At 41.2% G+C, this 13,082-nt stretch overlaps 1 protein-coding gene across 2 annotated transcripts in view; it reads left to right on the forward strand.

Annotated features, from left to right (window-relative positions):
* The window catches only part of papd7 (PAP associated domain containing 7), an 18,905-nt gene extending 10,755 nt beyond the window's left edge, over positions 1 to 8,150 (forward strand). Inside the window, exons 6-13 of one of the 2 annotated variants that reach the window (XM_015385988.1) lie at positions 820 to 948; positions 1,065 to 1,278; positions 1,781 to 1,907; positions 1,999 to 2,102; positions 2,179 to 2,363; positions 2,461 to 2,619; positions 2,766 to 2,819; positions 7,612 to 8,150. In XM_015385988.1, the coding sequence (XP_015241474.1) occupies positions 820 to 948; positions 1,065 to 1,278; positions 1,781 to 1,907; positions 1,999 to 2,102; positions 2,179 to 2,363; positions 2,461 to 2,619; positions 2,766 to 2,819; positions 7,612 to 7,767 (1,128 nt within the window). In that variant the 3' untranslated portion in view covers positions 7,768 to 8,150. Of the gene's footprint in view, positions 1 to 819; positions 949 to 1,064; positions 1,279 to 1,780; positions 1,908 to 1,998; positions 2,103 to 2,178; positions 2,364 to 2,460; positions 2,620 to 2,765; positions 2,940 to 7,611 lie in introns of both variants that reach the window. The other variant, XM_015385987.1, reaches the window with a different exon arrangement.
* Positions 8,151 to 13,082: the final 4,932 nt, after the last annotated feature.

Consider the following 13,082-nt stretch of genomic DNA (forward strand, 5'->3'; position numbering starts at 1 on the left):
CTGGTTATGCTGTGGCTTTAAAACTGATTTGTTTTGATCCCTGCTAAAACAAAGTTTGTGAATACAGTTAAATAATTGTTGAAATATATCTGTCATTTGTGTGTTTTTAGCTTTCTTCCTGTATGGAACGTTTTTAAAATTTGAAACATTAGTGCAGTGGTTTATGCTAAAATAAACCTTTGGGTTAAGTTGTCGCAAGCGGGGTTTTAAATTTGGTCTTCAATTTTTATTTCAAGTGGCATTAAAAAGTCTTAAAAAGTCTTGAATTTAACTTGCCTTATGCTGTAGGAACCCTGTTATACGTCAGCTTGTATACCTAAATTCGACCAATCATATATCAGCCTGCTGACTGGCAGTGTGCAGCCTTCCTGTTTCGTGCTGATCTCTGGCATCTAATTAAACGAAGCAACAGAAGTTAAACCTTTTCATACTGCGTAACGAACAAAGGACATTGCTTCCAAAAGCTTTTTATGTTCATGATTTGTTGTTGGGCTCACATGAGGATGTTGAACTTAAACTTCCTGATGGCGTTGATCTAAAACACTAGAGTTATTTAATTATTGTCACAACGTGGAGCAGCACGCTTTGTGACACTAAAGCAAAAAGAAGCAGAATCTTATGAAAATATTTTAAACCGTTTATTTAAATCCAGAGCAGTAATAGTTCTTTATTTTTTCCTCTTAGAGTTTCAAGAATGTTTGAAATGTTATTGTTTTAATCCAGCTGGAGCAGCCTTGTTCTTCCTTCCTCTAACTTAATCCTCCGCCGTGCAGATTTAAGCCTTTCTCACCGTCGCCCTGTTTCTGCCGTCTCTTCCAGAAGTATCCCGTGCTGCCTTACCTGATCTTTGTGCTGAAGCAGTTCCTGCTGCAAAGGGACCTGAATGAAGTCTTCACTGGGGGCATCAGCTCCTACAGCCTCATCCTTATGGTCATCAGTTTCCTGCAGGTATTGTCGCATATTAAAGAGAACAAAAGGGGGCAGTGTTTCTTCAGCGTCTGATTATTAGTGGTGTCCATTTAGAAATATTGGCTAAAAGTCTCCTCCCTCTGCCTCCTCCTCAGCTTCATCCACGCATCGATGCCAGAGACCCCAACCCGAACCTGGGCGTGCTGCTGATCGAGTTCTTCGAGCTCTACGGCCGCAATTTCAACTACTTGAAAACGGGGATCCGCATCACGAACGGGGGTGCGTACGTCGCCAAAGAGGAAGTAATGAAGACCATGACAAATGGATACACGCCGTCTATGCTCTGCATAGAGGACCCACTGATTCCAGGTGGGTCCATCACAACCAAGAGGAATCCGGTTGTCGTTAAATTAGTGTTAAAAGCTTGTAGCTTTGGCAGAACTCTACTTTTTATTATGTAAACTGGAGGAAAAAATGAATTGGTGTGTTTTTTTTCCATTATCCTGCAGGCTGCTTTTAAAGAAACACCAAAGATTTATAGATTTGTATTCTTTTTGGTTTTGCTGTTGCGCTGCCATCATGCCGGCCTGCTCTGTTTTCTGTTTTCCATTCTGATGTTATCTGGTTTGAATTTCTCTGAAAGGGTTGGAACTATTCCTCTCTTGTCTGATGCCTGGAAAAGAAATGTTACTTAAAAGAGAAACAGCTTTTTGGATCCATTTGGAAGAAGAGACTTTTTATCTACTACTTTTCTTAGGACAGAAATTTGATTTCATAATCGTATCGTTTGGTTTCATGGTTTATATCAACAGAACATCAGTAAATTACGACCGTATTTATGTCCTTTAATGTTTTCTTTCCCACCATGTAGGCAATGATGTGGGGAGGGGCTCTTATGGTGCCATGCATGTCAAGCAGGTGTTTGACTACGCCTACACTGTTCTAAGTCACGCCGTGACGCCGCTTGCCAAGTCGTATCCCAACAAATACTGTGAAAGGTGGGAATTCGGCTTATTTGCGACTTTTAAAAGTGTTTGATTTTCATGTATCACCGAGGTGCTTATTGTAAAATTTCCGTTTGATCCACAGCACGCTCGGGAGGATAATTAGATTAACCCAAGAAGTCATTGAATACAGGGAGTGGATTATCAATAAGTGGGGAGGCAGGGATTCACCGCAAGTGGAGAACAGAGGTAGGTTTTTTTTATTTTATGTTTGGTTTGCAGCTTAGTCTCAATCTGTCCTTAACCGCTCCTCCTTCTTCTGTAGCTGCCTCTCCTAAGGAGCCGGTTTCAGAGCAGGAGTCGTGCGTCCTGGGCGGCAGCGTTGTCGCTTCGGAGGAGCAGCAGAGGGACTCGGCGTCGCCTCACAGCGCCGACTCTCCCATGTCGATCTCCAGCCCCAAACAGCACTCATCAGCCTCGTCGGTTTCCTCGCTGTCTGGATCCGACAACGTAAGACCGACATTTGAATAACATTGCATCAAAGTGTCGTTCAGGTTGTTTCTCTTGTCACTCATCACGTTTTAAAACGTTTTTGCTGACTCGCCAGGACTCTGATTCAGCACTGCCGTACTCCCTCCCTCCACCGACCCTGTCAGCATATGCCTCGTTCCCGGCCCTCGGCCTCGCCTTGCAGCCGGGCATTCACTTGGGCACCGGAAAGCACGGCATGGGAGGACACCATCTGCTCCTTCCTCCAGTGTCACAGGTAGGCGCCGTCATGACTGCAGGCCTAAAACAAAAACATTTTACCACAAAAATACCATCACAGTTTGTTGGAATAAATCAGAAAAAAATCCCTCATAGTATAAAGTGGAATCCAGGCTTTATAGAGTTTTCTTCTTTCCTCTCTAGGCTCACGTCTCGCTGCCCAGCAGTCTAGCATTGCACTCCATGCCTGGCAGACAGGTGTGTATGGACACTGGGCTCCCCCCCTTCTACCACATGCCCCCCCCAGCCCATGCTCATACCCCTGCCCCTTCCAGCCCCCAGCCTCCGCTCAGCCCCCACTCCAGCCACACGCACAAGGTAGGCGCCGGATGCTCCAAACACCCACATACCAAGGGTAACCTTGTTCCGTCTCTTCTTACTCAATAAGTCAGTCGTCCTTTATTAGCTCCAGGCACTTAAATCTTCCTTAAAGCCACACAGCACACAAAGCTTCTCCTTTTCAGCAGTAATGGTGACAAAGGAGGCAAGATGAGCACCTCTACCACTCTATATATAAGTCTATAGCCACTTTCCCACTGAAATTACAGGGTTAATGCGGGTTTTTCAAGCACGGGTCGACCTGCTAACAATCAGCATTTGCCTCCCTTCCCACTAGCAAATAAAGCTGGGTCAAACCCCGCTGGAAAGCTGCATGTCCTCTATCCCCCCCATCGCTGCTTGTCTGACATAATTACGCTGGGTTAACGTTGATGATTTCATCAGTGCGACTGAAATCAGGAAAGTAAACAATGGAGAGAGACATGGAAGGGAGCCAGGGCGTAGATGGTATGCTTCAATATAAGGTTATCTTGTCGTCCTAATCTCTCTGATCATGTTTATCAATTGTTAGCAGTTTTTTTGGCACGTTAGATCAGATGCAACTGACGTGATGTTGAGATGTTCGTACCATGCCCTCAATGTTATCACATAAATTAGAGGGCCAACCCGGGATTGATGTTCCCCATGTATTCTGATTGAAACCGGAGCTGTCTCAAGGTGATTTTAAACTGAGCCGCTTGCCAAGTAGCCTAGATCGACCTAGGTCGACGCGGGTCAGTGAGTCGGTTCCACTGCCACTAAGGCCCCGTCCACACGAAGTCAAAACGAACACGAAACACTAATATTTTCCAGAACGTTTGTCGTAAAGACCGAGACGTAAAATAAATGTGAGCGTCCACACGAATGCATGAAAACGCTGCAAAATGTATGCCAGGCCTGTAAGTGGCGCTGTGGTGCCAAAGCAAAAATAGGCGACGAAATGTTGGGCATGCGCACTAATATTTATACATGGTTGCCCTGCGGGTCCATTTTCGTGGTTAAGTCAAATTCAGGTGCTGAACTATGTCGTCGATATTGCTCTGTTCTTCCTGGAGATATTCCAGAAGAAGAAGATTCTGTTGTAAACCCGACAGCAGGGTGAGTAGCATGAGCAGCAACCATTCAACACAGTACGGCGCCATTGTTGTTGTGATACTGTTTCGCGCATGCTAGTTTAGAGTCGACGCTATGACGCATGCGTGTAAGAAAAAAATGCGGTTAGAGCTTAAAGATGGAAACGCGAAAACGGCGTTTCAAAATCTTCCCACTCTGAAGGCTTAATAAAAAAAAGATCGTTTACAGACCCCCGAAACGCCGGCTTCGTATGGATGAGAGGCTGGTTTGGTGAAAAATTTGTGCGTTTAGGCCAGGGTTTGACTTCGTGTGGACGGGGCCTAAAAGCGGGTTGTTTCAGTGTTCAAATGTATTTTTTTTCGGTCAGTAGGAAAGGGGTGTAAGATTTGCCTGTAGATGTAATTGATCTAAAAATAAGGGATTTATTGAAATGAGCTCATTTGCTCTTCATCTGAGTATATAAATAAAATGATCTACCAATGGAATGGGTAATTTATCCTAAATATAACATAATTGTATACATACATATTGAAATATGATGGCAATGTTTTTCCTTATTTAAAGTGTAAAAAATGTTATTCCATTGGCAGTTCATTTTACTGACCTACACCAGTCAAGTAACCTGACTCCGCCAGATGGATTTGCTCCGCATATCCATCTGGAAACCTTCCGTTGAAGTAATTTTGGGAAGGGGCGAAAATACTGGTTAGCTGATTGGCCTATGTTGGTGATAGACGGGCAAAATAAACCAATCAGATCATCGAAGCATATGACGTACTAACAGAGCGACGACGAAGAGGAGCCAATTGATAGATCAAATTCTTGCCGAAACCAGTCGGGAGAAGAGCAAAAACATCTTTTCCTCTGAGAAAAGCCTCCAGAGCAGTGTTTTGCTCTTCTTTCAGTGAAGAAATACTCTGTAATTCCGATAAAACTTGCTCGATAGCCACGCTAACGCTAGTTTCATCGGCTGAAGCCGCCATGTTCTTTAGACTGAACTGTCGCGCTTCTCGTTGCGTCACACCTCAACCCGCCTCAAAGCCAACGCTGATTGGACGTTCGTTTGGTGAACTGCTCCAAATTTTCTTTCACGGAGAGTCTCCAGACTGATCAGCGAGTGAAATCTTGAAAGCTCGCGAGATCAGGATGGTCTCACGAGGCTACCAATCAAGTGCAAATACACTTATTTAAAACCCATTCTTCTTTAAGTTCACTTCTTATAGTAGGGGCTGTAAAAATCAGTGTCCAGATTTCTGGTTTCCTACCATTCTAAAGACGCATGCCCCATCTTTGCAGCAGATGCAAAGCTTTACTTGGCGCCTCTTCCCTCTAGTCTGGATATTCTAGGAAATGTGTCCTCTGCCTAAAACAAATTCACACATGGACTGGAGGTTTTCCCTGTTGGCTTTATGATCAAATAAACCATCCTCAGTGATACCGTAATGAAAAAAAAAAAAATGTCCAGAACCTGTTTAGCAAAACAAAGATATTCCACCTCTCCTTTTTAAGGTTAGTATATAGTCCATTAAGGATGGCGTTTAAACAATCAATATAAAGCTGATTCATCTTTTTGATTTACTAACAAATGATTGATAATTAGCTGATAATGGATAAAAAACAAATACTTTTCTCCTTTATTAAAAGAATCTTTACATAACATAAAGGGCTAAATATTTTTAACATTGTGAATAAAAAATGGAACATAATATTTGAGCCATTTATTGTGCCAGCTGTTTTAAATACTGACGGAAAACAAAACGTGTTAATAAAGTAGTTATTATTTATAAGATTAAACAATACAGGTATGTTTTAGGTTACTAAATAATAAAAAAAAATAATAATACATGTGAAACACTTATTAAATGAGATTTAAAACGAACTTAAAGACGGGGTATGTCGCTCTGACTATACTGTCAGACAGCGGCTGGCAGAGACTGGTTTTAGTTGCTCTTAGACGAACGTTCAAACTTGGCTACATAAAGTTAATTAATTTATAAAAGCCTTCTGCATCTACAGTGTTAATCTCTAGCCTTTCTCTTCCTTCTTACAAACGTTTTGCATATATTGCCCTCCACTTTTCCTTCATTATGTCCTCGTCATCCGAGCTCAGCACAGAAGTCGATGCTGCTCTGCCGTGCAGCATGGCTAAATGACCACTATTTAGAAGAAAATGTAGGTTTTTTTTTCAGGAATTTATATTTAAAAACAGAATTGCATTCTTGTTGCCTTTAAAAGGTATAAATAAATCAGATTAAACTCTTGATCAGTTTGTTTTGCAGCAATGCAACAGCATTCCTTCTAAGTGTATTTTTATCTAATAAACAATTAACAATTTAATTATGAGTCGATTACTTGTTTACATACCTGTTGTCGATCCAAGCTGTTTTTCCATGGTATTCTGTTATGTCCTGCTAAAGACATAAAAGCAGGGGATAGAGTTTTAATTTTCTCTTTGAATGCTAGATGCTTTTATTAGATCAACGGTTGTACAGTTTTTATATAGGTTTGTTTTAAGCTTGTTAGAATAATTGCCATTACCTTGACTCACTCTGTTTGGCCGGATCAAATTAGACATACTTTAAAATGTTTCCTGTTTGTAGATTTTTGCTGCTTTGGATTTGTTTAATGGATTTATAAACATCCAAAGTGTGTCTTAATAGGGTTTAATGGAAGCACCTTGAAAATGTTCCCCTGAAATTCCTTTCTGGAACCTTTTAACATGTATTTTAGGCCTTCTTATTCAGAAAAGGGTGTGAATCCTGTGTTGCTGCCCCCCTGTGGCACATTTATTGTTTGTAAACTGCATCCATGCAGCTGATTTACATTCAGATTTGTATTACACAATGATTTTAAGTGTTTATTTCTTTTGGTTTCTATGATCATAGCTCACAGCTAATGAAATCCAGGTTTGTTTGTTTTTGTTTAGTTTTACAAAGCTGTCAGTTTAGTGGGAACTTGCCAAGCCAGTGTACAGCAGATGTGCTCCATGCTTGACTGGTCTTCCTTCTGCATGGATTAACGCTAAGTACAGCGTAGCATGGAGGCCTTCAGCCTGCGGCTGGACTGTAGTGTTAAGGAAATCCAGGTTGCTGTGATCACGCCCTTTAGCTTGTCTACGTTATCGGGTTTGATGGCGCCCAGAAGTTAGTGGAGAGCAGTAATGACCCGGTTATCACCGCATGTGTTGGTGGTTTTAGAAAAGTCCTGCAGGAGAATCACAGCTTGGATCCAACATTCTGACAAACCAGCCTCTGTATCAGTGCCATCACTCTCCAGCCAACAGACTTCCTCCTGATATTAGACACAGTAAAACACTTCACTGATCAGAAATCCTTTTTATAGATATTTTGCATTTAACTTTGTAAATGTTTCCTTTGATTTGAATACTGAAATAAATGAATCTTTTCAGTAATATTTGATCTGATAGCGGTGGATCTGTGATGTTTGCGCATGTTGTTTTCTAATTCTTTAACTCAAATAAGGAGGTAGATGAAGGTAAAAAGATCAAGTTTGGTTAGAATTACCGGTCTCAATATGCTTCGACAGATGATTGAAATCCTTATTTTCCTCTTTGTGTTTCCTCTGAATTCCTCCTCAGAGCGGAACAAAGTTCAACGGGAAGGGCTTCCACAACCCAGCGCCGGTGAACGGCGCGGCTCCGGCCAACCGCGGACACACCCACACACAGTACCACCGCAACTCCTGGACACGGCGCAGGAAGAGGGACAGCCTGCCAGTCAGCCTCAGCAGATAGAAACCACTGCTCCTCCTTTTTTTTCTCCGTCTCTTTTTCCGGCTGCAAAACTCAAGTTTTCACTCATCCTGGAGGAGGACGAACAGACGGGCGCGCGGGCAGGAACAGGATGAGAGACCAGCTGCTTTCACTACGGCGGCGTCTTTCATCTACTGCAGTAGCATCCCTTTAGATCTACATCTTCCTCCTTTTTTTCCGTTTCTGCGCAGCTTTCTTCTTTGATGGTTTCAGTATTATGTTCCCGTCAGTATTGTTCCCTCTCCCTTATTTCAGGTTACTTGTTGTTTTGTCGGTGGTAACGGCAGTACCAGCGTCACTTGACCTCACTCTAACCCCTGCAGCCAAGCAGCCCGTTGTTTGGTGTTACACTTGTTTTTTTGTTTTTTTTTCTTGTTTTTTTTTTTTTGTTTTTTTTTCAGCACACTTATAAACAAACCATTTTTTGTGTTTGGTGCAATATTGTTTTTTTTTTTTTTTCAAAATTAATGCTGTTATTTAATTTTGTGTATGTACGTAAAGGCATTCTATATTTTATTTTTGTAGTTTTAAATTTGTTTACAACAAAACGTTTCCCTGGGTGAGATCTCTGGAGGTTTAGAGCGCGTATCTGGGGGTGTGAGCCTCTCTAAATGCGCTCATCTGTTTCATTTGGCACCAATGGGGGTCAAAAAGGAACTTTGATTGCAGGTTAATTTCATTTTTTTATTTTTATTTTTTTGTTTCATACCATGTCTTATTGCAGCGGCATGGACGTCACATTTCAGTGCAAGAGATGATGGAGGGAGGGAGAAAAGGGCAACCAGAGAGATCTTTGGTGGGAGGGGGGTAAGGTGGATTCCTGCAGGCCCACTTTGTGATTGTGTAGATCTCTGTAGGTCGACTCATGGTGAATTTTTAAAGGGAAGCTTTCATACAGTGCTTCTGAGCTTTCCTCCATTCACTACACTTTTTACGGAGGGGCGGGGCTTACTTGAATTTAATGATTAATGTTCAAGGAATGAAAGACCTCATGTGTTAAATTTGTCTCTAATAGTTGGAGATTAGTGCAGACAGACGATAATAAGAAGTTTGGCAATGAGGTTTTCTTTTGAACGAGTGGAAAAGTGGTGGGAATAATTTTTTTTTTTTTGCAGGGGTGGTGCGGGTTCTTCTTGAACCAAGGACCTTAGGAAAGGGAATTGTATTTTGATTTCATTCAGGAATCTTGTGTATGTAATTGCCAGGTACTTCCGCCAATTGTCCGCGACACCTTTCTTTGTGTTTACTTGGAGCACACGCGCTCAGACGGCTCAAGGCCGTGACCCGAGCAGAACACTAAACGCTGGTGTTACTACTATGCAAACGGACTCCTCTGATTATCGTGTCAACTCTTGTATGTTCTCATGACAGACGCCGCTTGTTGGATTGAGCCAACTCATGTAAACGCCAACCTCTCACACCCATTTTTTTTTTTTTTTTTAAATGAAGTTCCTCATGTTCTCAAGTCTAGTTTTCTACGTGTCATACAGCAGGAGTGGGGGGGATTGTTCTGCCAGAGATTAAGTCTGGGTCGGTGTAGTGTGTGTGTGTGTGTGTGTGGTGCGTGTGTGTGTGATGTAGTAATAACGTGTGTGAGAAACGTGAGACTTTTGACTTGCCAATGCAGGTTTTTTTTTTTTTTTTTTTATCAAAAAGCCTGATGGTTCACAAACATGTGCACGTTGGAGAGCGGCTTGCTCTCTGCCGGCGCACAACACCAGGGCCCAAAGTGTCCAAGAACAATTCTTGAGTTTTTACTGAGATTTCCTTCCGCACTGTTAAAGTATTTATATGTCTTGGTTTCTTTTTTTTTTTTGTTTCAAAGAAAGCTTGGCAACTCTAATCTGTCAGTCAAAACAGCATCTGGTGTCCTTTTTTTGTTAAGTTAAACCAAAAACCTAAAGGAAAAAAAAAAACAAAAAAAAAAAAAAATCACTTTTTTTTTTTTTATGTATTGGGGGAGGGAATTAAGATGTTGGTTAAAATGCCTGGCTAAAAATAATCCTCGCTACAGATAAAATCCCTGCCGAGGTGGATGTAATTGGCATGTTGAACTGATCAGAGGCTAGAAATTAAATGAGTGAAGGAAGGTGCTTCGCTGGGTTAGAGTTGCCTACAACAAACCCATAGAAGCCTGTATGGGTTGAAATTCTGTGCGTCTCAGCGGTCCAAAGCAGCTGCTCTTGTTTCCTCTCATTCACCCTATTGGTGGTGGCGGTTAAACAGTTCAACAACTGTCTTATTCAGCTTCTTTTCCTCATTACCTTCACTTGTTCAATTAGGTGTTTAAGAACAAAACGAGGTGAGCAGCAACTGGAAGTACAGAGAGTCGCCTGGAACGCTGAGATTTACATGTTGATTCAATGTTTTTCTTTTTTCCCCCCATTCTCACTGGAAAACAATAAGGGATTTTAATTGGTGACTGTGGCAAAGAATATAAAATCCATCACCATACAAGTCAGTACATGTGATCAGTGGTGCTCGGGTTGGACACTCATAAACCAGTGACCAGAAGGAAACCATTGCCAAGCTTTTGTTTGGGGGGGACATTTTTATGTAAATATATTTTTTTCTATTTTATTTTTTAATAAACATTTTAAAACTGCCAATTCCTTGTATTCTTTTTTTTTTCTGGAGTTATTTAATATCAGCTGTAGAGCTTCGCATCACTACAAGTAACCCATAGAAAGCAGAAGTCCTTCTGACATATATACAGTTAAAACAAAAAAATGTAACTATATAAAAACTTATTCACTGTATGATATTAGATTAAGCTCTTCCTGTTTAAGTTCAGGTAGTATTGGGTAGAATTGCATTTCTAACCTCATCTCCTGACATAATTGGGATAAGCATTTCTATTCTGAACAGGACTAAAAATCTGTGCCCTCAAGGGAGCATGAAGCTCCTCCATAAAATGTATGCATGCCAGGCACTGGGAGGAGTGTGACGGAAACCTCAAATGGTCAAAAATGATCATACCTAGTAAACATGACGCCAAGGGAACTTAAAATCATGTTAACTTTATAGTTGATTAGAATAAATCTGTGATTTAAGGTATCCCTAATCAAAAGTGGGAGACAGAATGAGTGAAAAGGTTAAGATGAAGATTTAGACATGGGGCTTATTTCTGCATTGTTTAAAATACAGAAACATTCTACAAGAAAGTAAGAAAAACAATAGTTATATGAAAGAAACCACAGGATGTAGTGATTTTCAGTGATATATTTTAAAATGACATGCGTTCTTTAGCTTGATTTGTTGCACCATGGAACTTAAATGCCTCCGTATTTTATCAGAGCAGAGATACAGTAGTAGCCATTCAAAGTTTCCCCGCTCTCCTTGATGGGCCCTTCGCTGGTCCCCCTTCAATTCCTCTTTAAACAACAATATCTTTAATAAAATATTCTTTCTGTCATGAATTGTTGACATTAAGATCTAAAGAGAAGTGTCAAACTCCTGGTCAGACCCTGTAATTCAGTGAAAGGGTGGAGTCAAAGTAAAAAAAAAACAAATGCAAAAGGGGGTCACTACAGTGGCTGGAAGTTGGAGGGGATTTCGCTGGTAGTTGGAGGGAAGTGGGCTGCCATTCGGGTGCCATTTCACCGGAAAGGGACATTTTGAATGGCTGCTACTGTATATTGGGCAGATTTAGATTTCCGAACTGTATAAAATTTAGCATTCAATTGTAATTCTCCCAAGTTTATTATAAGAAAGAAAAAGGGTTGAATGTGCTGGTTGTCAGGGATCCATTTCTACGAATGCCCTCCTTATGGAGATTGGATGACTCATTTTAGTCAGTTCCTCCATGTCAAAAGATAACCATAATGACATCCGTTAAATTACTGTTTGGTAGTTTAACAATTCCAAGGTAATCTTACGTCAGGGCATGCAGTTGCTTGGTTTTCAAACCGTTTAGAAAAGGAAATGTGATGGCCTTTGATCTGAATTTGTTGGTGTTTACAAGGGTGTGCCATAAGGATCTGTTTTGGGGCCTCTCTTATTTATTTTCTACATCAACAATAAGGAAGAAAGTTCCTCTGATGCTAATATGCATTTTATGGCCGATGATACAATTATTTATTGCTTTGGGTAAATATTGAAACAGGCTGTTAATTCCGTACAGAAAGCCTTTTGTTCCTGCATAGTATTCATTTACGAATGTTAAATTATTTATCAGTGCAAACACGACAAACAGGTTTTCTAATCATAAGAAGGTGCGTCAAGCTGCCCTCTCCAAAATGTTACACTGAGTAAAAGATGTTATTGCTGTGATGTGGGACGGGTAAAAAGAAAACTACAGAGTCCTACATTCCTTTGGGTAATCATCTAACATCGCTCTATCCATCCATCCCTCTATTTTCTCACACGCGTATCCCAAGTGGGGTCGCGAAGGGTGCTGGTGCCTATCTCCAGCTGTCTACGGGCGAGAGGCGTGGTACACCCTGGACAGGTCGCCAGTCCATCGCAGGGCAACACAGAGACAAACAACCATTCACAAACACACTCACACCTAAGGGGAATTTAGAGAAGCCAATTAACCTAACAGTCATGATTTTTGGACTGTGCGAGGAAGCGGGAGTACCTGGAGAGAACCCACGCATGCTCGGGGAGAACATGCAAACTCCATGCAGAAAGACTCTGGGCCGGGACTCAAACCCAGAACCTTCTTGCTACCCACTGCTTCACTGAGCACCCCTAACAACACTCCATTTTGTCATTAATTTCAATTACAATAAAGGGAATTTATAAGTGTGGAATGTTTTACTGGTGAGTCTATATGTACCTTTGAAGTTATGTGGGGGTATAATAGAGGGAGTTGGTGTAAATCTAGCTGAAACCACACATTAAACTCTATGAAAACAATCAAGCTAGTCTAATAAATTGAACAGAAATTTTCATGATTCTGCATTTCTTGGTTCTGTTGAAGTTTTATGAGTTTTCAGTTATACTTTGATTCATGTCTTTTGGTGTTTTCTAGTTTATTGGTTTCATTTCCATTTTGTGTTCTAGTTGTTTTTGAGTTCTTAGGTATTTCTTGTTTGCTCTCTGTTGCCATCTTGTGTCAGTCTCCTTTTCCCAAGGTCCCTTCTAGACTCCTCTGCCAAAACCTGCTCCCAATCTGCTGATTAGCCTGGTCTTTGTTCAGTCTCACATCTATAGACCTCATGTTCAGTCACTGTTTGCTGGTTCCTTCTTGTTGTTAGTTGCTTTCTCGTCTCTGACTCTCCATGTGTGTTTTCGCTGAGTTTTGGATGTCTGCCTCTTTAAACTAACAAGAACTCATCTCTGATTCTCTC

The sequence above is a fragment of the Cyprinodon variegatus genome, unplaced genomic scaffold, assembly GCF_000732505.1.
Source record: "Cyprinodon variegatus isolate N-32 unplaced genomic scaffold, C_variegatus-1.0 Scaffold354, whole genome shotgun sequence".
Taxonomy (NCBI): Eukaryota; Metazoa; Chordata; class Actinopteri; order Cyprinodontiformes; family Cyprinodontidae; genus Cyprinodon; species Cyprinodon variegatus.